Source organism: Convolutriloba macropyga, chromosome 13 (genome assembly GCF_964194025.1).
Source record: "Convolutriloba macropyga chromosome 13, txConMacr16.3, whole genome shotgun sequence".
Classification (NCBI taxonomy): domain Eukaryota; kingdom Metazoa; phylum Xenacoelomorpha; order Acoela; family Convolutidae; genus Convolutriloba; species Convolutriloba macropyga.
In genome coordinates this window covers 47,039,251-47,066,165 of record NC_134480.1, presented here as the reverse complement: position 1 = coordinate 47,066,165, position 26,915 = coordinate 47,039,251, and the positions used below count along the sequence as shown (strand labels likewise).

Here is a 26,915-nt window from a genome sequence, read left to right as displayed (position 1 = left end):
CGTGAATGTCCTCAGCTTAGACTGCCGCGCGCAAGAAGGAATTGGGTGGCTGAGAACCATTCAAAATGTGTGTGTAAAAGTTATTGTCATGGGTCGGGCGGTGGCAACTGAGCTGTTGAGGGCGAAAGAGGGTGAGTGATATAATACTAACAGACGGTTGCATTTCAAGTAATCGTACTGGAGTCAATGTTTATATTGACGCCAGTTTATACACAATACTTATGGGTACCATTGACTAATCCGCTTACGTCAAATGCAAAAAATGTGCACAAATGGAATGGCACGTCTCGGGAGGGGGGGGGGGCATAACACGCACCCACCAAGTTGAAGGTAGAGGAGGATTCAAACGGGAAAGATCCTATTTGTCTTTTAAACGTTCAATTTAATTGTACTGCTGCGGCAGAGAAAACGCCATGATGACTGGGATTGTTGGAAAAGGTAAGCTCGGCAATATTTCCCGTTCTAGGTGATGCTAAATGGTCTGTTTGCAGCCTGTGAAGGTATCCAGTTATAACCGCCGAGAGGTGTTGAGGAAGCTACAAGGCAGGCTTTGAGGTACTTGGACTATCATTAATCCTGGATGAAGCGAACATTCATCGACCACAACAAATCTTAGCCATTTAAATCAGCATTCTTTCAGCGGCTACGAACGAACGAACCGAATGAGTCTGGGGCACAAAATTTTTCAGTTTTATCTGACGATGAAAGACTGAGAATGTGATAATGAATAATCCTCCGGTGGCCAATCGTACTGACAAGGATGTGAGCACGAAAACGGACAATGATCTGACTGACAATGATGTGACTGACAAATATGTTACGGTAACAGCGACGCGTGAATGTCCTCAGCTTAGACTGCCGCGCGCAAGAAGGAATTGGGTGGCTGAGAACCATTCAAAATGTGTGTGTAAAAGTTATTGTCATGGGTCGGGCGGTGGCAACTGAGCCGTTGAGGGCGAAAGAGGGTGAGTGATATAATACTAACTGACGGTTGCATTTCAAATAATCGTACTGGAGTCAATATGTTTATATTGACGCCACAGTTTATACACAATACTTATGGGTACCATTGACTCTAATCCGCTTACGTGAAATGCAACAAATGGGCACAAATGGAATGGCACGTCTCGGGGGAGGGGGGGCATAAAACGCACCCACCAAGTTGAAGGTAGAGGAGGATTCAAACGTGAAATATCCGATTTGTCTTTAACGTTCATTTTAATTGTACTGCTGCGGCAGAGAAAACACCATGGTGACGGATTGTTGGAAAAGCTCGGCATTATTTCCCGTTGTAGGTGATGCTAAATGGTCTGTTTACAGCCTGTGACGGTATCTAATTAGAACCTCCGAGTGTTGAAGCTGCGAAGGCAGGCTTCGAGGTACTTGCATTATCAATAATCGTTGAAGCAAACATTCGTCGACCACACCAAATCTTAGCCAATTGTATGAGAGCATTCTTTCAACGGCTACGAAGAAACGAACCGAATTAGTTTGGCACAGGGAATTTTTCAGTTTTATCTGATAAAGACCTTTTGCGAATATGATAATGAATAATCCTACGCTGGCCAATCGTACTGACAATGATAGCACGGAAACGTACAATGTGACCTACAATGATGTGACCATGGTAATAGCTCCGTTGAACACAAGGCCTTGGAGGCTCAGACCAGAGACAACGTTCGGTATGGTTAATGGTATGAAAGGGATTTTAGCAGTATCGTGTTTTTAGCTACAGTGAGTGCACGCGCCATTGTATTACATTACAATAAAAGGGTGGCACGTGTCTCGTGGGAGGCTGACTGGGCACAAAATATGGAATGGCACGTGTCTCTGGGGAGCATAATACGCACCCAACAAGTTGGAGATGAGGATACAAACGTGAAAGAACCGAATTGTCTTTAAACGTTCATTTTAATTGTACTGCTGCGGCTGAGAAAGCGCTATGATTACAGGGAGTGTTGGAAAAGCTATAATATTTCCCGTTGTAGATTATGCTAAATGGTCTGTTTGCATCCTGTGAGGGCATTCAGTTAGAACCACCGAGACGTGTTGAAGCTACAAGGCAGGCTTTGAGGTACTTGGACTCTCATTAATCCTGGATGAAGCGAATATTCATCGACCACAACAAATCTTAGCCAATAAATCAGCATTCTTTCAACGGCTACGAAGAAACGAACCGAATGATTCTGGGCACAGAATTTTTCAGTTCTATCTGATGATGAAAGACAGAATGTGATAATGGATAATCCTCCGTTGGCCAATCGTACTGACAATGATATGAGCACGGAAACGGACTTTGATGTAACTGACAATGTGATCATGGCATTATCGAAGGTGAAAACAAGGCCTCGGAGGCTTAAGACCAGAAACAACGCTCGGTATAGATTATGGTAAAAAAGGTTATTTTAGCCGTAGTCACACACATGGAATGGCACGTGTGTCTCGGGGGGGGCATACTCAGCAACCACCAAGTTGAAGGGAGAGGAGGATACAAACGGGAAAGATCCTATTTGTCTTTTAAACGTTCATTTTAATTGTACTGCTGCGGCAGAGAAAAAGCCATGATGACTGGGATTGTTGGAAAAGATAAGCTCGGCAATATTTCCCGTTGTAGGTGATGCTAAATGGTCTGTTTGCAGCCTGTGAAGGTATCCAGTTAGAACCGCCGAGAGGTGTTGAGGAAGCTACAAGGCAGGCGTTGAGGTACTTGGACTATCATTAATCCTGGATGAAGCGAACATTCATCGACCACAAATCTTAGCCAATTAAATCAGAGCATTCTGTCAACGACAACGAACGAACGAACCGAATGAGTCTCGGGCAGAGAATTTTTCAGTTTTATCTGATGATGAAAGACTTTGAGAATGTGATAATGAATAATCCTCCGTTGGCCAATCGTACTGACAAAGATGTGAGCACGAAAACGGACAATGTGACTGACAAAGATGTTATGGTAACAGCGACGCGTGAATGTCCTCAGCTTAGACTGCCGCGCGCAAGAAGGAATTGGGTGGCTGAGAACCATTCAAAATGTGTGTGTAGAAGTTATTGTCATGGGTCGGGCGGTGTCAACTGAGCCGTTGAGGGCGAAAGAGGCTGAGTGATATAATACTAACTGACGGTTGCATTTCAAGTAATCGTACTGGAGTCAATATGTTTATATTGACTCCACAGTTTATACACAATACTTATGGGTACCATTGACTCTAATCCGCTTACGTGAAATGCTAAAAATGGGCACAAATGGAATGGCACGTCTCGGGGGGGGGGGCATAAAACGCACCCACCAAGTTGAAGGTAGAGGAGGATTCAAACGGGAAATATCCAATTTGTCTTTAACGTTCATTTTAATTGTACTGCTGCGTCAGAGAAAACGCCATGACTGGAATTGTTGGAAAAGCTCGGCATTATTTCCCGTTTTAGGTGATGCTGGTCTGTTTGCAGCCTGTGACGGCATCCAGTTAGAACCGCCGAGAGGTGTTGAGGAAGCTGCCAAGGCCGGCTTCGAGGTATTTTGACTATTAATCGTGGATGAAGCAAACATTCGTTGACCACCCCAAATCTTAGCCAATTATATCAGCATTCTTTTAACGGCTCTACAAAGGAACGAACCGAACGAACCAAATGAGTTTGGGGGAGAGACCGTACCGAGGACATACACGTTTGAAACTACTCGTCAACCTCGCAACCGCTACCTTATGAAACAGTGAGTGGTCCAGACTTTACTGCACACCCTCAAGTTTGGATGATTAACATCTGATCACTCCAAAGAACTGGTCTTAACTATTCAGAAATCCCCCACCTCTCGATTTGGTTTAAACGGCGTTCATTTTTATCCGTATTTGTATGCTTCGTCGACTTTCCTTCTATCTTTAAAACAGAATGCTGACGGTGAAAAATCTTTGGATTTTCAAATTTCGGTCTGTTATTCACGGGTTCTCAAATCACCTCCCAGGCATTGCGATCGACTAAATTGCCCTTAATTTCATCGGTTTGACCAACTCGATGTCCGAAACTTTATAGCCTTCCTTGCCTAAATCTATTGTAGGGAGAAACTATTTTACGGTGGTTCACACACGAACTTTCCTTTCCCTTTCATTTCACGCAACTTTTCGGTAACTTATTTGGCAACTTTTCGTCACTGATTGTCAGTGAATTCTATACAGCGAATCAAAAATTGCATTCTCCAAGTAACCCAATGAATTTAACTTTGAAAATCGAGCACAATCGCAAAATTCAGCTTTTTCAAAACCCTATGTTGAAATTCTGGGTCAATTTTCCTCCGTTTTAGGATTTTGACATTTGGTTGAACTCGTGTAGTTCTACTTACTGCTTGTGATTACATTGAACTACTCCGTTATTGGGAGACAAGGTTTGCTAACGAGAATAGGCGGTGGATTGCTTAGAGCTACAGCAAATTAATTCTGTCTTTACGAGACTGTCAATTGGGAACTCGGATCTGTTTCCTCCTTTTCCGTTGTCAACATTTAATTCTCATAAATTCCACCAGCCGAGATTTGATTGCCACCAAAATGTACCATTGCCTGAAGGTCACCTAATGTTTTTCTTCAGCCGGCCGCACGTTCACCTATTTAATATAAAAACTGGACCTTCCGTTCTTACCCCTTATAAAATTACTCCTGCTCTTCGAGGTACACTAAGGGAACGGACCGAAAATCAGAATCAGAATTTACGTCAGCAATTATTGCAACATATTGATGCACCATTTTGATTCTACCAAATGGAAACAAGTGTGTGTGTTACTTGTATATCTGACTGGCGAGAGATCGGATGGTAGAGGAGGAAACAGATCCTTGACCAGTGGTTGGAACTAAAGTAATAAATGGAGTATCTATTCTGCCCCCCCCCCCCCAAGCTTAATAGAGGGCATATTTAACTTTAACACCGCCCACGCGCACGTGATACTTTACAGTAGCCGGCTATCTAACAAATTGAAATTGCTGCATAATACGGGGGGGGGGGGGGGGCAGAGTAGATCCGAAATAAACACCAATAATGAAGTGGTATGGCCTATCAGCCACATGGAGAGAGAGAGAGCACGGAAATGATAAGTCTAGTTATAACAGTAACAGCAACCATAACAGTAGTATTATCATTAGTCATATTAGTTACTAGAGCGAAACACAGTAATAAGCACCCATCAAACAGCAACAACTCATAACTAAAACCTAATTTCAACAACGTACTTCGAATTAGGTCAATATATGAAGTGCCACCACGTGCTAATTTGAAATCTATTAAACAATGGCTCATTTCAACAAGCCCCCTCTCAAAAACCTACCTAATTGATAACATGAAGCATCCAAGTCCCTAGATCTAGTAGCACGTTCTATAAAAACCACAGATCATGAGCCGTCGTTTTGATCATACGTATGAGAGAAATCTTGGAATGGTCGATTAACAGCTCGACTAAACTTCTGAGAGAGATTACTGAAATGTGCCTTTGATTTTTGAGCTCAACGTGGTCACAACTCATCAAAAAGAAACAGTGAAACAAAAGGACTTCCCATGGAAACTAAACACAATTATATCCCATTAGGGTATTTCATTTCACTTAACTGTTTCGTTTCACTGAAGGGATTGTTTGTATGGGAATAAAATGAGGAGGTAAGTTTTAAAATAAAGCCTTTCGTAATATGCAGCAGCATACGCATTGTTTGTGCAAACCTGTGAACAAGCCTTCCTCTCCTGTGAACGAAAAGGCAAGACAGACACAAGACAAAGACCAACCACACAAACTGTCAGTGACGTAGATTTATTGTGTTACTGCAGAAGAAGCCAACAGAACAAACAGGACACGACAGAACAAGCATCCCCATCCATCACCCAACCCAATTCCATCATACATTCATGTGGTTGCCACCGTTCATAAACCCTGAAACAAAAGCCATCCTTTATCAATCATTACTTTTCTATCATCCCTTCAAAAGCTTTTATGCACGGAAGTAATTTATAATTGAAGCAGATCTTCCGCTTTTACAACCGTATCCTTTCACCTCTATTTTAATACTATAAATTGCGCCGTCAACATAAATGCAGTTGGGGTGAAGAATTCCGGTCTGTAAGGCAAGATAGGGGACGACAATAATGCATCTTGAGGTTACTTACATATTAAGAAACTCTTTCACCACTCTGAATGACTTACATTCGAAAAGCAAGTCATGCCTCAGTTGAAACCTAATAACCGGTCGTTGGGGGGTTTGCCCCCAAAGGGGGGTGGGGGCGGGGGTTGCTATGATACAAATGCGATGCTCTGTACATCTGCGATTATACAAATGTATATAGTGTAATTGATCAAATTGTTCCGCCTCAGATCTGAGCTGCGGTTATCAGAAATAGATAGCTCCCAGTTGAAAATTATTCCATGATAACATTTGCTCACCATATGAACGAATATCGTAGCCTGATTGAGAGTTCACGCAGGATCTGGAATCGGATGGTGCGACAGACATGTTGTGATCACTGCGAGAAAAGTCTGCAGGTTGCGAAATGCTCAGCATCTTGTCCAAAGCCTGTGCAGATTCCCACATTCCGATAACAGGGTCAAAGTCTCCTGATTCCTTTTCCGATTCACCTCTGTCCCCTTTCCAAATTGTTTTCACCAAAGGGATTTTGTTGCGCAGACAGAACAACATTATCGTTAGCAGCACAATAAGCCCAATAAGGACTGTACCCGCTACAAATATGTTTACACTTTGCCCTGTAGATACATCATCATCAACCTCCAATGCTGTGCATCTCTCGGCCACGGGTTCAGTTGGTTGTTTGAAGTTGGGCAGTAATCGAATGTGAGGCCTCTCCTTTTCTTTGATGCAGTTGCTAATTCCCTCCTTCCGTGGGGCTGGCATTGAACAAACATGGACCTCGAGTTTCCTATCCAGCCAGAAATAGGGGTCTTCTTCTCCATACGTCTCATACATTGACGTAAGTGGAAGGTCCACCTAAAGGTCATCTTCACACATATAGTCAGTCCCACAAAGTTGCAACCCTATCGCACGTTTTAAAGGTCAAGTTCAAATTTAAAACATGCAGATTCTGCATTCATGATGTTCATTTGCATGTCTGGCGTTTTTCAAACGTTCGCTTGCGTTGCAACTTTATGGGACTTACTATAGTCGGTCCCACAAAGTTGCAACCTTATTGCACGTTTTAAAGGTCAAAGTTCAAATAAAAAACATACAGAGATCAGCATTTCGTTGTCCATTTGCATTTCAAACGTTCCCTTGCGTTGCAACTTTATGGGACTTACTATACTCCTCACCTCGCTATGCTTTCAGTGAACCCCTCTAATGTCATCAATTCCACTTTAAAGTTGAAACGCAACTGTCCTGTCAGTTACTACTTTTACAAATGAACATTTAATTATTCTGAGACTGGTACTGTCTGTCTCCAAGTTGAAAAATAGTCCGCATCTTTAACTTGAAACGCTTTCGAAAGTTTATATAGTCTGAAAACGAAGTTGAAATAAGCGAACGTTCGAAAACCTCAAAAACTGTGCAATTGAGCATCAAATTGGTCATTTGAATGCCAACGTTTTTTTCATCAAGCTTTCATTCATCAATTTTTTCTACATTAAAAATTTGAATGTGACCTTTGAACTCTGTAGTAAGTCCCATAAAGTTGCAACGCAAGCGAACGTTCGAAAAGCTCGGGGCATGCAAATGGACAGTGTTTTGCTAGATATCTGCATGTTTTAAATTTGAACTTTGACCTTTCAAACGTTCGATAGCTTTGCAACTTTATGGGACTAACTATATACTGTTGCCTATATAGCTTGTCCCATTAAGTTGAAATAAGCGAACGTTTCAAAATCCACTGAACAGATTTCAAAAGTCAAAGTTCAAATTTAAAAAAATGTAGAAAAAATTGATGAATGAAAGCTTAATAAAAAAACGTTCAATAAAACATTGATGAATAGAAGCTTAATGGAAAAAAAACGTTTACAATCAAATGCCTGTTTTTGACGTTTTCAAACGTACGCTTATTCCAACTTTATGACAGACTATATAGCGTGTCCCGTAAAGTTGAAATAAGCGAACGCTTCAAAATACACAGGTTAGAGTTCACAGGTCAAAGTGTATAAAATATGCAGAAAAAAATGAGGAATGAAAGCTTAATGGAGAAAAAATGTTGATATTCAAATGAGCACATTGGCGTTCAATTGCACGTTTTTGGCGGTCTTCGAAAATAATCGAACGTTTCAAAAAGGTCAAAAAATGGAACTGAGCATCGTGTTGTTATTTTCACTCTATTTCATCTAGCGAACAATCGTCAAAACATGCAAATGCGCAATGCGGCGGGGACAGTGTTCTTTTGAAACCTTAGCTTATTACAACTGTATGGGCGAGGAGTGTCAATGCTGAATAAATGCATTGACACTCCTCGCAAGCATTTCGCTTCCGTTTCAATTCTTGTTCCCTGAGAAACACAAAAACCAACTTGAAGCATCAGGATCAAATCAAAAAGACCGTAGGAGCGGGCAGCGGCTGTGCATATTGAATTGTTGAGCTGGGAAAAATGAGGAGCAATATCGCACCAACAACTAAAAAATAGTAGTTCACAGCAAAATTCATGAAGATCTCAAGCGATGTAGACCTTAGCTCTTCTTCTAAGGACAAAGATATTCTAATAAATTAATGAAAACAAAAACGAACTCATAAAAATTCCACTAAATCTGGTACTTTCAATTGTAATCTAATTCAAAGATAACAACGCAGCGCCTCAATTTTTCCACAAAACTTCTCAAATCTAGAATGTATTTAGTCATCAATTCTATTGCCTAATTATAACCGCTCCAAACTCAACAATAGTTCACAACAAATGGAGAAAAAGGTTTCAAGAAATCCGCTGAATGTATCTCAGGTAGTCCATAAGAATAAAGCTGATTGTGGAAAACACTCAAATTGTCTTTTCCGAACGAAACAGCCTTTTCAAAAACCGCCTTCTGTACGCAGAATTTGCTTTAATCTCTTTTTTAAAAGAACAATCAAAAAAGTTTATTCAGTTTTAGTGAAACCTGAAAATTGCCAAACAACTCAGCTTTAATCTCTTTTTTAAAAGAACAATCAAAAAAGTTTATTCAGTTTTTTTAGTGAAACCTGAAAATTGCCAAACAACTCAAAAATAAAACATAGACAGAGAATAGCCGCGATAGACGCTTGTGGCCTTCCATGAATTGAAACAACAAAAAAAGAAATAAGATACACATATCAACCACCAGTCCTTTAATAGACCACTAGGCTCGGACTGTCAATTTTATCACACATACGTTCTATAAGGAAGAAGCGCTTAGAGAGCTTTTTCAAAATTGACATTCGAAATCAAAAACAACACTAATACTCCACAATTAGCGCATATAAGTTTGGCACTACTTAGATGCACACAATTGATCTTTAACTAAAATGTTCGTAAAATTTGAAGTTCCATAAGTGAGTTCAGAAGTCATTTTTTTAGCGAGGTAAGTCGCGCAATTGGCCTAAAAGCAGAAATAACGTCACGCACACATCTTTTAACTGCAGAGCAATAGAAGTCACTGAAGTCAATTCCGAGAAGTCAATTCAAAGAAGTCAGGTTGAAAGAATCATCAATGGAGACGACGAATTAAAGAAAAACCACGATGTCCCCAATAATAGCCGCTATCGCTTCGCGGCTATTTATCATGATTTTCAAAAAATACTCATAAGCACTAAAAATTTTGATTTTTTGGTTTTTTAATAAACATTTATTAAAAAAGCAACTGCCGCTAACCTTTAGACATCAAAATTACGTCAAGTGGAAAAGACTGTACACTGAAATTAGAATATGTATTTCAAAATGAAATCAAAATGTGGCTTTTTCCAGTTCTTTTAGTTTTATTCTAGTGGAGGCGACTGTACGCTCGAACTAGAAAGCGGTTATAACTCCTCTCTCAGTCTGAACAAATTTTAAAAAAACTGAAAAACGCATAAACAAACCACTCAATAAAACTTAGCCTGGATTGCATAACACAAGAAAAAAACCCAAATAATGCTCCCTTTACAAAACATAAAATCGCCTGGAGCAAATCTTGAACAACTTCCCTAGATTTGTTTCTAAAACTTAGCCTGGATTGCATAACACAAGAAAAAAACCCAAATAATGCTCCCTTTACAAAACATAAAATCGCCTGGAGCAAATCTTGAACAACTTCCCTAGATTTGTTTCTAGTACGGTCCAACTGCAAACACAATTCATTCGGAGATTTCAATATTGATATTACAAAGCCATCCAGCCGAACGAAAATCTTCTCTGAAGGATTCAGTCACCAGAAGTTTTTTGTAATTCTAAACGTTCTGAATATACAAGAGTTCTGAATTCAAACTCCAGTTTTTTAAGGTCAATTAAAAAAAGCCCCGCTCCTAAAAGGGCAGTCGGTTAACTCGGAGGCGGCAAGTCAACTCATAAATACATTTATAAATCGTGAAAGTAGTCAAAAAATTCAGGCATCAAAAGCCTTGAACAGCAGAAATACGAACAAAATGCGAACAGAAAAATGAACAGCAGAATTACGAACAAAATATGAGAACCAAAATCGTTATGAGGTACAAGATGTGGTGATTTGAAACATTTCAATTAAATTTATAGACATCTAGGACAGCAGACGTCTTCCCCTATAATGGTTCCTATTGAGGCTTCTACTAAACGGCGCCGGAACATTGAGCGTGCCCCACGGAGGCAGAGTATGGAGCTACGCAAGAATGCGAAACTCATTTTTGGCCTAACGTAACTGATCACGTCCGAATACGAAGCCTCTATCTTATCACTAATCATGGTAGTCAATCTCTGTATGTCTTTCGATGCGGACGGACCAGCTTCTCCTGTACTGAAGAAGCTGAACGGACAAAGTAGCTTTCTCGACTTCAATTATCCTTCGCTCGTATTTCAGCTTCTTGATGGATTCGTGATACTTGTAGGATAGTTTGAGTTTAGTAAGCCGCAAGACTTTCAGGGAGCTGCTCAGTCACTTAACCTGTGTATCTCGTTTTTGAAAGTTAAAAGCGCCAGACAACAAATCGGTCACGAAAAAATCGGATTTAAAATGACCGCAGGACTAATATAATTATTACAAACTTCGTTTCAGAACAATTAAATATTGCCCCCCCCAATTATGTGCTCCGTATACCTCGAGAAGTTCCGTCTCAAAATCGCCGCTGGAAGTTCAGCTCAAAATGTATGCAGTCATTGGAATTGAAGGATTCAAAGATAACCGCTATTTAAAGCTGAAAGTGAATTTTTGGATCTTTTCAACACAATCTTTCTAGCTCATTGGTACCTAGTAAACTGGCGGCACTTTCAAAACAATGTTAGGGGCTGAATGCCATAGCCTGTTTTATTTAATTTACTCCGTTGAATATAATGAGTAAAAAGAAAGCCCCCTCCCCTACAAGCGTAGTCGGTCATCTCGGGGGCGGAAATGAACTCCTATGCGCAAGTACAAAACTTGACAGTAGTTGAGCCCAAGCATATGCGCGAAATTTGTTCTCTTATCTGATTGGTCAATAAATCAGTTGCTTTTATGCTATTTCCAATTTATCATTTTTTTGGACAACAGAAAGTCATTTTACCATAATTTGCGCATCTTCGGGATAAATGACGTCAAACTTCACATCTGTCTTCACAGGTGTGCTAATTTGTACATTTCCATCCAAGTGGGTTCTGAAGTCCGTAAATATCTGGTATCCAGCAAGTCTGTCTGTATCATTTGGATGTTGAATTAAAAATCTCAGACCACTCGCCAAATCCTCTCTTTCATTTGTAGCGTTCTCCGGGTAGTAAAGGAACACTTGCACTTTTGTAGGCTTCTTGGGTGCGTCTGAGGTTTTAGGTGGGAAGGTACCTTGATGAGCTTCTTTGATTTTACAATTAATGCACTGAGAATTTGAATTTACAAAGTCGCATTCTGATGGCTCCCAAATGAGATGATCAGACTCAGCCAAAGTTAACGAAAATAGTAAAAATAAACTGAAACTTCTGCTAATTGCCATTACTGCAGGAATGTTGAGGATACAAACGCAAATCTGTCAGCTAGACGCCATCATTGGCCAACTTTCATTCACAATACGCCACAATTGCAACTAAAATATTCAAACATTTAATAAGAATCAATAACCGTATCTTTTCCGTTTGTGCCCCCCCCCCCCCCCCCAGTACGTTATGCGCCCCCAGTTACAGAGCACGTGTCATTACATAGTAAATCACTGTGTAAAAATATGGCACGTGCGTCTGGGGGTGCAAATAACATTATGCGCCCACTAAGCTGGGGAGGGGGGGGGCAAAAACGGAAAAGATCCCAATAACCATTGGTAACTAACTATATAAGGCACAATAATGATTCACAAATCGCAATTCAATAATAGCCTGGCCACTTATAACTAAAATCACTTCTATCAGCACAACTGATAAAAAATAGTAGTCGATCAATCTTGATTTGACGTATTATCGAAAAAATGTATCCTGGAGTGAATATTGTATGACTCGGAACACACCCAGTGGGAACGGGGTTATATCTGTATATAAATTACATCTCAGAAAACCTGAAATATTCGCATGAGATTTCTGATTCTTTACTGTGCTTCATTCTCCTCTAAAATGATGTGCTACGGCAGCCGTGGCTTAAAACGGGTTTTCCCTCTCATTATAGCCCCCACCCATCATGGTATAATTATCGTTATTGGCGGAAGGTGAGTGGGACATTATATGATCAATAAGCTTGGGGGTTATCAGAGCTGAGGGGTTATAAGATACACTAAATATAAAAGTGTTATTTTACTACTTCATGAGAATTAAAGTTCTATATAAGAAATTTCTCCTACGCCAATAGGTCGAACGCCGATTTTGTTTGTTTGAGGGATTAGAATGCATGCGTTTTACGCTTCAAAAGATTTTTAAGATAATTTTTCAGTTGCCAGAAAATTGCTGAAGCGTTTGGCTACCGTTTTTGCTATGTTTCGATGATGCATAGCATCATCAAAACTGGTGTTATGCCAGCAGCTAAAATTCGTTAGTGAACAGCAAGGAAAGACTAACGGGTTCAAATTTCTGTGTCGCGCAAGTTTCGAAGATTACAACTTCTGCAGAGAGAATTCTGCATGAACTCGAAACCATCAACAAAAATGCTGTTATGCCAGTAGCTAAAATTTGTTAATAAAGTTTAGGGTCTTTCCCATTACAGCCCCCGCCCCATGAAATTATGGCGCCTCTCGCATTAAGGTATAATTACCATGATTGGTGGGGGGGGGGGGGGGGGGGGGGGGGGGCTTTAATGTGAAAGACCCAAAATTTATATGCAGCTATCAACGCGCTAAATCGGAATTGGCCAAGCTTGAGAATTGAAAATGACAACTTGAAATTACGAATCAGGAGGTCCAGTTTTCGGTTGTTAACCTTTTCTCATACCAAAAAATGCGGTCTTTCCATTAAAAGCCCCTCATCATGGTATATTTATAATGATTGGGGGCAAGAACTATAGGTTATCTGACACTAAGCTGTGGGGCTTCAATGTAAAAGACACAAAACTTATATGCAGCTATCTATGCGCCGAATCGGCTCAGCTTTGAACTGAAAATGAGAACTTTAAATTACGAATCAGGAGATCCAGTTTCCGGTCGTTATCCGTTTCTTAAAACAAAAATGCGGTCTTTCCGTTCTTAGCCCCCATTATGGTATACGTATTACGATTGGGGGCGAGAGCTATAGGTTCTCAGACCACTAATTTCGGGGGTGGCTAAAATGGGAAGGAGCCAAAAATTGTTAGAATTTACAAAAACTTTCCCGCCAGACCTTGTGTTTTACTTAATTTCGAAAGATAGGGGTTCTGCGGGAATAAAAAAGGGTGTACAAGACTTGAATAGATATTTGACAAGGAGGCTCGGTAATGTACGTTCGCACATTAAGTTCCGACCCCGCTCATCTACATTTTTCACTTAATTGTCTACCAAACGAGGAAGATATATAAAAAATTAGGATATCAACATATTGTTCAACAAACTACTAAAAGAATAAAACAGTCTAACTTAGAAGGCCTATGAGACCTGTGGCTACCATAATATGACTAACGTAAAAGACGGCGATAAAAATCAAATAGTTACAAATATTAATTACGACCAAAATTCCTTTCCCATTTTTTGAAAACCACTAAAAACCAAATCAAAATGGCATCAGATAAAAATTAAACTCAGTAGATTAACCGATACTTTATTAGAACAAAATATGGGACTTTTCCTCAATTCGACTTGTTAGCAAGTCGACAAGAAATGAGCAAAAGGGCAAAGTTTATTAAAACATTGATTTTTTAAAAAAAGAATTAACTTCGAACTGATTAGAAATATTACGCATTAAATGAAATCATTGAGTGAGTCTTTTATACCTCTACTGAGAGCAACTGAGGCCTTTCATTATCCAGGATATGTCATACGACAACAAAAAGAACGACAAATACAGGCAAAAGGGAAAATTTGCACAAAAAATATGCACGAAAACGATGTCCCAGCCAATTAAAAATTAAGCTGATCACTAAAAACATTAAAAATCTTCGTTTGCGTTTTCTGCAAGTGACAAAATTTGTAAATCAATTGCCGGCCATTTTTGTGATTCTGTGAAAAGAAAACAGAAAACCTACAAAAAGGTGCGAATATGCAAAAATCACGAATATTTTATGAAAAATGGTTGTACCATGAACAAAGACCATTTGAGGAAAAAAAGCGGTTATGAAAAGCAAATTGCATTTCAATACCTAAATGATGTGAATTGTCTATAGAGATGCCAAGCAAAAATTTAACAAAATTAAATTGGCAAATCTCAAAAATCTATCTTTTTTAAAAGAAAAGTCTTTTTTAAAAAATCAAATATTTTCAAAATTCATAGCCAACAAAAGCTTTCGACTAAAAGAGTAGAGAGTTTGTCTTGCAACTACTTGGAAAACTAACTGTGCCTCTTATTAGTGAGACCACCAAATGACAGCAAAAAGAACCGCAAAAACAGAAGTATTTCAACTTCACAAAATTCTTCTGAAATAAACTGTGTAACCCCTGAAGACATAAATTAAAACGTTTAAACAAGAGACAAATTAAGGTTTGGTTCAACAAAACATTAAAAAGAGCTCTAATTCTGGAGGCTGAGTTACGAAAATGATACAACATTGTAAAACAGGAAAAAAACGCAAACCAAAACAAAAAGGCATAAGTTGAAGAATACTGTTCATTTTTGGAAACTTAATTCGGAAGTGAAAAAAGCCATTGGCTATTCACCGATATCAGTTATTAAGTTCATTTATTTTTCTATAGTTGGCCAATGAGACCTTTACTTACCCAATAGTTGGCATATGACCTCAAAAATTAACAACAAATAAAGGAACTGTGTCGCAGCCCTTGAAACCATATGTTATAAAAACAATAAACATGTTCGTTTCCAAATCTTTTAAAGCTTTTTTCAGTTAGACTGTTAAATAATGTAGAAATTTATCAAAGAAACAAAAACAACAGCAAAAATGGGCAAATATGCACAAAAATCACAAAATTTTGTATGAAAACTCGTAGTAACAAAAGCAAGAATAGCTTATGTTAAAAAAAATTGGCCACAAAATTATTTTGTATTCTATAATGAGGAAATGTTGACCTGTACACACTGGGAATAAGAAAAAAAGTTGTCCAAAAAAAATAAAAAATTGATAAATTCAAAAAATAACAGAAGTTTCATTAAAACAAACAAATTTAATAACATAAGAGACACTAGGTAACAACCGAATGCATAGAAAAGGTTCACTTACACATCTTGAGGAAGCAATTTAGATCTTTGAGTGGTTAGACTCAAAAATTAGACTGCCAAAAGAATAACAATTGAAGGCAAAAGACAAGAACTCAGTTGAATTTTACAAAAAATCGTCATACGACAACAAAAAGAACGACAAATACAGGCAAAAGGGAAAATTTGCACAAAAAATATGCACGAAAACGATGTCCCAGCCAACTAAAAATTAAGCTGATCACTAAAAACATTAAAAATCTTCGTTTGCGTTTTCTGCAAGTGACAAAATTTGTAAATCAATTGCCGGCCATTTTTGTGATTCTGTGAAAAAACAGAAAACCTACAAAAAGGTGCGAATATGCAAAAATCACGAATATTTTATGAAAAATGGTTGTACCATGAACAAAGACCATTTGAGGAAAAAAAGCGGTTATGCAAAGCAAATTGCATTTCAATACCTAAATGATGTGAATTGTCTATAGAGATGCCAAGCAAAAATTTAACAAAATTAAATTGGCAAATCTCAAAAATCTATCTTTTTTAAAAGAAAAGTCTTTTTTAAAAAATCAAATATTTTCAAAATTCATAGCCAACAAAAGCTTTCGACTAAAAGAGTAGAGAGTTTGTCTTGCAACTACTTGGAAAACTAACTGTGCCTCTTATTAGTGAGACCACCAAATGACAGCAAAAAGAACCGCAAAAACAGAAGTATTTCAACTTCACAAAATTCTTCTGAAATAAACTGTGTAACCCCTGAAGACATAAATTAAAACGTTTAAACAAGAGACAAATTAAGGTTTGGTTCAACAAAACATTAAAAAGAGCTCTAATTCTGGAGGCTGAGTTACGAAAATGATACAACATTGTAAAACAGGAAAAAAACGCAAACCAAAACAAAAAGGCATAAGTTGAAGAATACTGTTCATTTTTTGGAAATTTAATTCGGAAGTAAAAAAAGCCAATGGCTATTCACCGATATCAGTTATTAAGTTCATTTATTTTTCTATAGTTGGCCAATGAGACCTTTACTTAACCAATAGTTGGCATATGACCTCAAAAATTAACAACAAATAAAGGAACGGTGTCGCAGCCCTTGAAACCATATGTTATAAAAACAATAAACATGTTCGTTTCCAAATCTTTTAAAGCTTTTTTCAGTTAGACTGTTAAATAATGTGGAAATTTATCAAAGAAACAAAAACAACAGCAAAAATGGGCAAATATGAACAAAAATCACAAAATTTTGTATGAAAACTCGTAGTAACAAAAGCAAGAATAGCTTATGTTAAAAAAAATTGGCCAAAAAATTAATTTGTATTCTATAATGAGGAAATGTTGACCTGTACACACTGGGAATAAGAAAAAAAGTTGTCCGAAAAAATAAAAAATTCATAAGTTCAAAAAATAACAGATGTTTCATTAAAACAAACAAATTTAATAACATAAGAGACACTAGGTAACAACCGAATGCATAGAAAAGGTTCACTTACACATCTTGAGGAAGCAATTTAGATCTTTGAGTGGTTAGACTCAAAAATTAGAAAAGAATAACAATTGAAGGCAAAAGACAAGAACTCAGTTGAATTTTACAAAAAATCTTCCTCAAAACCAAAAAACCCTTTGGTTCTCTGAAAACAAACTATCTACTATTGTTATTCAAAAAACGATGCATTTTGTATAATTATCGAGTTAAATCTGCAAAAAACGGCAGAAGACTTTAATTCCAGAAGACGTTCATATGGCGCCTGATTGCAACTAGCGTTCTTTTGTTGATTAGGGAGTCTGTGTGGAGGTTTCTAGGTCACTACGTCTGGCAAACTTTCACAAATTGGACAACAAAAGCATTTTTATGCCATTTTGATGAAAAAAAACCGAATTTTGAAAATTTTATTAAAGATTTTAGCCAAGAAACTTCAATCAAGCAATTCAGCAACGCCCTTCTATCTCTAACGGTGACAAAAACTCTCTGTCGTTAAAAATTTTAACATATTTTAAATTTTATTAGCGAAATTGTGCCAAAATTTAGCAAAAATTACTGAAAATGTGAACAAAAACAGTCGAATGTTCACAAAACTTTAAACCTTGATAACTCCCTGTAAAAAACGAAAATTGAAAAAATCTTTTTAATTCCGTATTCTACGCTGGACGGGCTTTTTAATGATACCACTCGCAATTCTCTACGATGAATATATCGATCGGCCAAAATTGACTGAACGAAAAAAAACCAGTTGAGTATATAGTTCCTCCCTCCCCACTAAGTGGGGGTCGGAACAAAAAAGTTCTGATTTATAAGGTGATTTAAGATATTAACCACCCCCGAAAGATCAAGGACAGAAGGTGGCTTTCTCGCTCTTTTCGTGATATTTTTATGAATCGGATAAGCTTTACGGGCAATTCTTAGCAAACAATGTGTATTATCACATAAAAAGAAGTTTCACTGGAGCGTAAACCAAACAGCCCGTTTTCTTTGAAACCTATTCGAGCATCGTCGTCAGTTGCGAGACTTCAATATTTCCAAGTTTTTTCCTTGAAAAGTCAAAACACAGGGCTCCGATTCGATATCACATGCTTCACCATGTAAATTGGTAACTGGACCGCGTATATCATTGAGCCTGATGAGTTATGAGTTACACTAATTTAGTTACATTAAATGTTACATTACTTATTAGTTAATTTAAATGTTTCTCAAAAGCATATTGATGGTAATTTCAGTTTCAGCCGTGTCTGAGGGCAATGACAACTAGCCCTTAGTTTGATCAAAATTGCACCTTTTTAACTTGAGTGCATTCAATCAGCACGACGGTCTTTTCTACGCAAGATCTAGAGAAATTACATTTCAAATTTCTTAAATGATTTCGCAACCCAGTACCTGCTTCTCTTTTCTGATTTTCTCAAGTATCTGTTCCTGCATAACAAACGGGTTCGCAACACTAGATTGATGCAAGAGTTCACAGAATTGAAGAGATCTTTGATACTTACTCGCCCTGTCTTCAGGTAATAGTAAGCTTAAAGTATCTTCTTTCACTGGTAGCTAAAAGATATTTCTAAGGCTATTGTTGGCCAGCATTGAAGGGATCAGATTGTTTTTATGTATAAGTTCTGCTCATTGAAGTAGCTCGGCGGAACGTGGCGTCGTTCTTGCAATGATTAAGTGTTAAGTTAGACTTTTTGTATAATAATGGTTCACATTCTGAGGTGACACCTAACACTCTGAGTTTTCGGACTGAACATTTTTCTACTCCTCTTTTTATGAAGTATATATTCCCTAGAGCACAAAGGACTTCCCAGCCAACACTTTGGGTTTACACAACACTAATAAAAATTGAGACCTGACACACCGAACAACCTTATTCAAAAATTGCAGTGTCAATCACACAAGTGATGGGGACTCCCGGGTGATAATCCGCGACAATTTGTGAATTGGACACAATCTGGAAGGAAAAAACCCATCGATTGCTCCGATGGAGAACAATTTACATTTAACAATGACCTTACTCACAAATTAGTTATATGGCTCTAGATATGCAGAATTTTCCTCAAAACTAAAAATGTTAACCCGTTCGCCATATGTCCAAAAGCCACGGAAGCCTAAGGATAGTTTGAGGCATTGAAGGATATTCAAAAACAAACTATATAAATTTTGTACAAATTATAAAATATAAACAAATTAATTTTTGTTCCAATTAAATTATTTTTTCATTTAGCGGTCAGAGTCGTCTGAAAAAAAACTAACACAAATGACAAAAGTAATTTGCAACAAAAACGAGTCACATTTGATTGCCAAAACATACAACCGCACAAAAATTAACGTTTTCTCCATTATTTTTCAATAGGGATATCCAATATTAAAGATACGGATAACTTGAATTCAATAAAGGTCAACAATAACAGAACGGTGATAACATCATTCGAGGTCAAACAAAAAGAGCAAAATCAAAGCAACTGATCGTAAAGACGAAAATTCAAAGTGCACTGTGTGCTGTTAGAATGAAAAATGAGCACCACGTCTGCTGATGAAATGAATAAATTACCAGTCAGTTTCTGGAGGTCAAAGTTTGGTATGAAACAGTATACATTTAGGTTCACGTAAGGTTTCAAATTAGGTTTATATGTACAGATTTATGGGTATATTCCAATATTTATATTCCAATATTAAAGTACTTAAAAACCATTTTTTATTTTTCTGAATGAATAGTTATTAACCAACTATTATAAAAGATCTATAGGTGTTACATTGACATATCTAAACCAAGCAAGAATTATCAGGGGAGAAGAATTCAAGCTAACGAATTATTTATAGACAAATGCCAGAAAGAGACGGGGCTTCTAAAACATCTATGTCTCCGTGTCGCTGCAGGAAATTAGCCGCAATAATAACACGCTCCATGAAAGTATAAGTTAGTTATCGAGAGATGTTTAGGTTCATAATTTTGTATGAAGATGAAATTTATTAAATAGTTTCAGCCTATATTGACTTTCTGGGACAGCAGTTGTGTTCCCATATGCACTTCGTGATAGCTGCCAGTTCACTGAGCAGAGCTCTTGACAAATACCCCGCGACTCGAGAGGGATTTGGAAGAAGTTTGATCCTCAAGACGTCACCAGATTTCAGAAGGACTCTCCCAAAACGCATTGAGTCAGTCCCAGGTCTGAGTGTTCATCCAGAAGCCCAGCCCGGTATGATTGTCTTTGATATCAACATCCCCCCGGTTCACCGGTGATTCTGTGGCACGTCGCCATCAACTACAGCAAGACGTCCCACCCTAAGCATCCCAGAACCCCGCTTACGACGGCTCATCTTCTAGAGAAATTGGAACGAATCCCAAACCTGGTGGCAATCGTATACGTCCAAAGAAAGAGCCCAATGTCCACAGCTCCCGACCTCTTCAAAGACCTACTCAAACTCCAAACCCCAGTAAACAAAGGATCTTCTGTCAAAGAGGAAACAGAATAATCCCCAATACGCTAAACCCTACCAAAAACTAGACGTCCGACCGTTCTTGGAAGTCAAACTTCTGACAACTTTAAGAAGCTACGACTACGATATCAAGAAGATCGTAAACAAGAACAAGCGACATTCGTAGAGTAAAAGAAGGCTGCTGCAGACGTAACTACAAAGCACCAGGTACAGTTTTCTTAGTAATTTTTGCTTCCTACGGCGCCCTCTAATTACTGGGCCAAGGGGAGCGGAAATATCTAGGAAACCAATTGGCCTACCTGAAAAGTTGTCTGATAAGTCTATATTTCTCTGTCCTTTCTGTTCACCAATGGCACCGTTTAACTACTGGGCCAAAAGTGACCGACACCCACTCCAGCAATTTTCCAAGCAACTAGCTCCAGTTAAAATGACTCGTTCTTGTAGAACTTGCAAGAAAAACATTCCAAACTGCGATCAGACCTTCAATTGCGTGGCATGCAATTGTCATCTACATCTTGATCCAGCCTGAACAGGACTATGGCCAGAAGCTTTTAACGGAATCGAAGAGTTGGGACAAATTGCAATGCTGCTTTGTACTGCGTGCGTGAACAACAACGAACGAGATGCTTTCATCCGAAACCGAACTGTGATGCAAGTAAATGATGAGATCGACCAACTCAATGTGACAGCAAAAATGGAAAACACCGAAGCAAAAGTAACTGATTTAGTGGAAGAGAAGATCAACGAAGCGATGAGGAAAACACGAACAAGTGGAAGAAAGTTATGCCAGCGTAGTGAATAAAGTAGAGGACAACAAAAAAGTGACTATGTCACAACCAACAAAAAGAGCGCAATTTTGTCCCAACACGTGAACATGTAACCCACATTTTGAAAACCATAGGAGTGGAAGCTGAAATTGTCACCCTCAGGCGGACGAAACGATCCAAAACGCGTGCTGTTCTTGTCACTTTGCCTAGAGCCACTGCCGTCAACCTTGTCATAGCCAAAAGCGTGGAATGACGACCAGAACTGAAAGACATGAACGTGTTTTTCTCGCGAGCCCTCTCAATTGAGGGTTCCCGCAAAGAAAATATCTGTCTTAAAAGGCCTAAGGAACTTATTGAACAATGCGTGTTACCATCGTATGCTAGAGGCTAATCCCAAAAATTGGAAAGCAGTAATAAGTGGCGATCTGAATTTTCCCTCAACGAACAGGGGAGCCTATTGGAGCACCGACAAAGAGAAACAGGACGTCCTCAGCATCCTCGAAGAACGTCTCCTCCGACAAACTATTGACTTCCCAACTTGCGGTAAAAATATTTTTGATGTACTGCTCTACAAAACTGCGAAGTATTCTCCCAAGTTGACAACAGTTTCAATGCCCTGTACTGATCAGTTTAACGACTGTAGTGATCATCTTCCTGTTGTTTCGTCCTTAGAAATTGATTACCAACAAGACAAACGAACTAAAAAACGTTATTACTGTTTTACCAAAGCAGATTTTGACTCAATGCTGTGCCACATGTCATCGAACCGTTTCCAACCTCTATGCTTCTCAAATGCAAACAACATGTACAGCGAATTCCAGGATTAAGCCATGACACTCATCGACAACCATGCATGTTCCAAAAAGAACTCGGTTTCTCAATGCTTTTCCCAGTGGATAGCCGCTGCCATTTCAAATCAAATGAAAAGGCTGAATACCCAACGAACCAAGCTAGGTACTCGCCCCACTACCTACAGGAAAAACAAAGTGCGTGCCCTTGAAGCGGAAGTGCTCGAAAATTGCAAATCCGATCGCATCGCTTATCAAGAAAAAGTGTTTGGCACAAGAAACACCAAAGAAATCTTTCGACATTTGAAATACATAAAAAAAGCATCGAATGCCAAAGACTGCAGAACGTAAAGAAGAGTCATCAAGCACAACCCAGAGCAAGGTGGAACTGTTCAATTATTTCTTCCACTTTGTGTTTGCACCAAAAGCACCATCCACTGTCAACAGATACCAAAACCAGAAAACCAAACTCCAGAACTTCGAAGTCTCCGTTGGAATGATTAAAAATTTTTTGAAAAAGTTTGACATCAAGAAGTCTTGGGGCCCAACAATCTACCGCCAATATTCTTCACAGCAACACAGAAACAAATGTGTAGAGCGTTTAACACCATGTTCAAAAATGTCAAACGTATCCGGAAACTACCCTTGTTTTGGAAGACAGCAGCCGTAGTACCAGTGTACAAAAGGACAATCCGAAACTCGTCGAAAACTACCGACCCATATCTCTCTTTTGCATTGAAAGCAAGATCTTCGAAAAGTGCATGTACGTACCGCTATACAGCTATACAACCACTTCAAAAACTTTCTGTCGAAGAGTCAACACGGTTTCGTCAGGAAAAGATCAGTGATGAGCAATCTCCTGCAATACTTGAATAAATATATGTCGCCATGGACAATGATACAACTGCTCAAGTCAGTGCATTTTACAGCGACTTTTCCAAAGAATTTGACACCGTGCCCCACAAACTGCTCATCTCCAAACTAAGTGTAGGTGGATGGTTCCTAGACATCCTATACGACTACCTAAGTCAGCGAAATCAAAACGTACGAATTGAAATTCACACATCGCAAGAATTACAAGTGACCAGCGGAGTACCAAAAGGCTCCCTACTGGGGCCTTTACTCTTTGGCATCTTTATGAACAGTCTTCCCGATGTTCTAACTTTCAGCAAAACTTTCATTTTTGGGGACGACCTAAAAATCCTAGCCATCTGTAAATCAAACGACGAAGAAGTCCAAACTGATATAAAGAGAATTGGGAAATGGGTCACATCAAATAAAATGAAACTAGTGGTCAACAAATGCCATTTACTCAGCTTTCGAGGGATACGCGCGTGTCTGTCATTAAACGGAATACCGCTAGGGGAGCCTGGGAAAGTGAAAGACCTGGGAGTCTACTTTGCGGACAAGTTAAACTGGAGTACACTAATCGAGCATCGAATCGAGAAAGCAAAAAAAGTATTCTACTGCTTGAGGAGAAACATTGCCTTCAATTTCAAATTCTCAATGAAACTAGGACTATACAAATCAGTCATACTACCCGTTTGGCCCTACGGGATAAATTGCGCGTAACAATCTAGAACAGATCACCGGAAGCTCGGAAATTTTCAAAGGCTGGTACTGAAAGGGGTGTGCTGACCCCACTGTGTTCACTACAAAGCTCAGTTGAGACTACTGAATGTCCTACCTCTACCCCTCTTCATCCAATTGAAGGATCTTCTGCTCCTTTCGATACTTTACAAGGACATTGAGGAGCACAAAATCAACCTACCCATTCAATCATGGAACAACAGGGGCAAGTAACGCTGAAGTTAAATAAAACACAAAAAGAACGAAAAAGGACTCAATTTGTCTACAGAACTGCTAGAGTAGTGAACAGAATACATGAGAAAGTGGACTTTAATTGCGAAGTTGGACTAAAGAACAGAATCATCAATCTTATGTGGTTGCACGTGGAAAATCGGTTTTCCGAAAACAACGTCTGCACTTGAAAGCTATGCTGCGAATGTGGGAGTAACGGAAACAACTGGACAAACTTCTGAACAGACAGTGGGGGCATTGGCCCCTCCAGACCAACTGGGAATCCAAAACATCAAAAACAACAACAACAACAAAAATTAGCCATTTGTTGAGTTATTTCAAAGTACTTCCAAACATCAGCATCACACTTTCCCCCGAGAAGTTGGAAAATGTACTGTGAGGTGCAAGAGCTGCAGGTGAAAAAATATGAATAAAAAAATTCCTCCGAATTAACACGACATACGAGAAAATGTTGCCAAATATTCGTCTAAAGCAACATGCTTGAAAACCATCGAACTTCATCATCAATCAGTTATCATTTATATCGTGCCGTATCCGTTTTCCATAGAATAGGCTCGATAAAAAAAAACAACAAAACAATGTGTTTGAAACTGTTAAAAATATTGAACGGAAGAGAACTCTTAGGACAATGAAGAGCTAGTCTAGAAGACACAACTTTGGTTTAAAAAAGTTTAGTCAATTTGAGTTTCTTGTTAGTAATTATACTATGATCCTAATACGAGTCAACGGTTTCAATAGCATAGCTCTTATTAAATATGCTTTGGATGAGTATTGCTTCATAGCACTCCCGATATCAGCAAATTTCTGGACAATAGCTCGTTTGGATCGCTTGTTTCTTTTATGCACTAAACTTCAAAACTGTACGACATATGACTACTAGAAAGGAACTATAATGGTGAGGCTGAGTTAATTGTTGGTAGCCAATGCTTGTTTTCAATATTGCCGCACTAAGGGTTTAGACAACCAAAAAAGGAAGTCCTGTTGACCCGAACAGCAATATCAAGCATAGCAAAGCATATCAGCGGACAAATAACAACATACGCTGATCAAATCAAAGATTCATCAGATAATGTTGGCCCAACACAAAAAGCCAGCACAATCGATGTCTATAGGCAACATTTATCTATCCCAAAGGACGGCACTACAGAGGCAAGAGTAATCGCAGATTCAATTACCAACAGAATTGACGGAAGGCAAAATGGACCAAATTTGCTAGCAAGAATCTTCAGGGGTCATAGGATCTCAGGACTGTTTGAGAGAACTGTAAACACCAGAGCAAAAAAAGTGAAACTGGTAACAATTCGAATTGGAGTCCTTGATTGTCTATCGGCTATTTTTGACATTGAAGAATCAATTATGGCATGCGCCAAACCTATATATACATCTGCTTACAAATTCACACCAGAGACAAAAACAATCTGCATTTTATTACCGCTTGGTGCCTTTAGAAAAGAGAGTAACGTTGGTGTCAATAAAATCCGGAACTTTAGTTTCACTATGCAGTTAAGTTTCCAATGTGAAGGACCTATCCCACATTAAACTTACACGGATTCATTTGAGTTCATTTTAGTTATCGATGTCGAGTTTCACAAAAACCTTGACTATAATCTCACAGATGGCCTCCATCTTTCCGAAAACTGTGTTAAGGCTATTGTAAAGTCTCTTCGAAACAACTTAATAAATTTAAATGTGGAAATAAGCAACAGTGTCATATCAATAAAACGAAACAGAATAGACAAACACAATAGACCAGCGAAAATGATGCATTTAGTTCTTTTAAAAATTATATGGCTAACAAAATGTTATTTTTGGATATGGCCTTCCTTTTCCTGCCAACATGCTTGATGCTCTTGTATATTACCATAACTGCGATACAAAAAATGATATTGTTTGTGAATATAGTGTCATGGATTAACTAGAATCAACACAAATTGACTCTGGAAAAATTGATTGCGATTGTTCTTTTGCTATGTGGTGACGTGGAGTTAAATGCAAGACCAACAGTTTCTTACAAATCTGTTTTCGCAATAACAAAAAAAGTTTAAACTAAAAACAAAAAAATTTTGAACTTGAATGCAAAAGTTTTTTCCGGAAAAATCTCATTGAAATGTGTCCTCCAGGATTTTGAGGAAAACAAAAATATTGGACTAAGTGAAACTTGGTTACCTGGAAATGATTGCTCTAAATTTTGGAGTGTTTTAAACGATACTCATGTACTATTCCGATAAGACCTTTTTCAGTCATTGGCGTAAAATTTAACATATAGCCCCTTGCATTTCAAATCAAAAAACAAGTCAGCTGTAAATAAACTAAATAAAAGTGGTGAGAGTTTGTCTCCTTCGGCTACTACTGTCTTCGTCTTCAGTTCAATCTCAGTTGACGAGAACTCCCCATCAGGGATCTACTGGAAGTTGTATTTTAGCGCTGATTGTATTTTGTGTAGCATGTTCCCTTGAGCCCCAATTTTATCAGCTTTATAGGCAGCAGGTACTGTTTACGAAAACTTTTTCGTGGTCAATGAAGCAGGCACAGTATTTGCCATTGCAGCTTGTGTTATGCTTGACTGCTCTTTTCAAGTATGAAACTGCATCGATTGTTGACAGTTTACGTCCGAAACCATATTGGCTTGATGGTAAAATTTGATTTCGCTCAACCCATGTTCGCAAACACTGATCAATGATATTCGGGAACAGTTTGTGCATGCACCACAACATGCGAATGCCTCTGTATGAACTTGGTTCTGCTTTTTTGCTCCCTTTGCTTTTGTAGAGTGGTTTAATATTTGATAACTTCCAAATTCGGGGTAATTTATGCTCCGCTAAGCAGGTGTTAAATAATTGG

The 26,915-nt window shown here is 38.5% G+C and overlaps 1 protein-coding gene across 1 annotated transcript in view; it reads right to left on the bottom strand.

Moving 5' to 3' along the window:
- Nucleotides 1-5,423: 5,423 nt before the first annotated feature.
- Nucleotides 5,424-26,915, bottom strand: part of LOC142351826 (uncharacterized) — a 46,618-nt gene continuing 25,126 nt past the window's right edge. Inside the window, exons 2-4 of the mRNA XM_075404033.1 lie at nucleotides 11,604-12,113; nucleotides 6,404-6,962; nucleotides 5,424-5,896 (exon numbers count right to left, since the gene is read on the bottom strand). Of these exons, the coding sequence (XP_075260148.1) occupies nucleotides 5,862-5,896; nucleotides 6,404-6,962; nucleotides 11,604-12,023 (1,014 nt within the window). The 5' untranslated portion in view covers nucleotides 12,024-12,113 and the 3' untranslated portion in view covers nucleotides 5,424-5,861. The remainder of the gene's footprint in view (nucleotides 5,897-6,403; nucleotides 6,963-11,603; nucleotides 12,114-26,915) is intronic.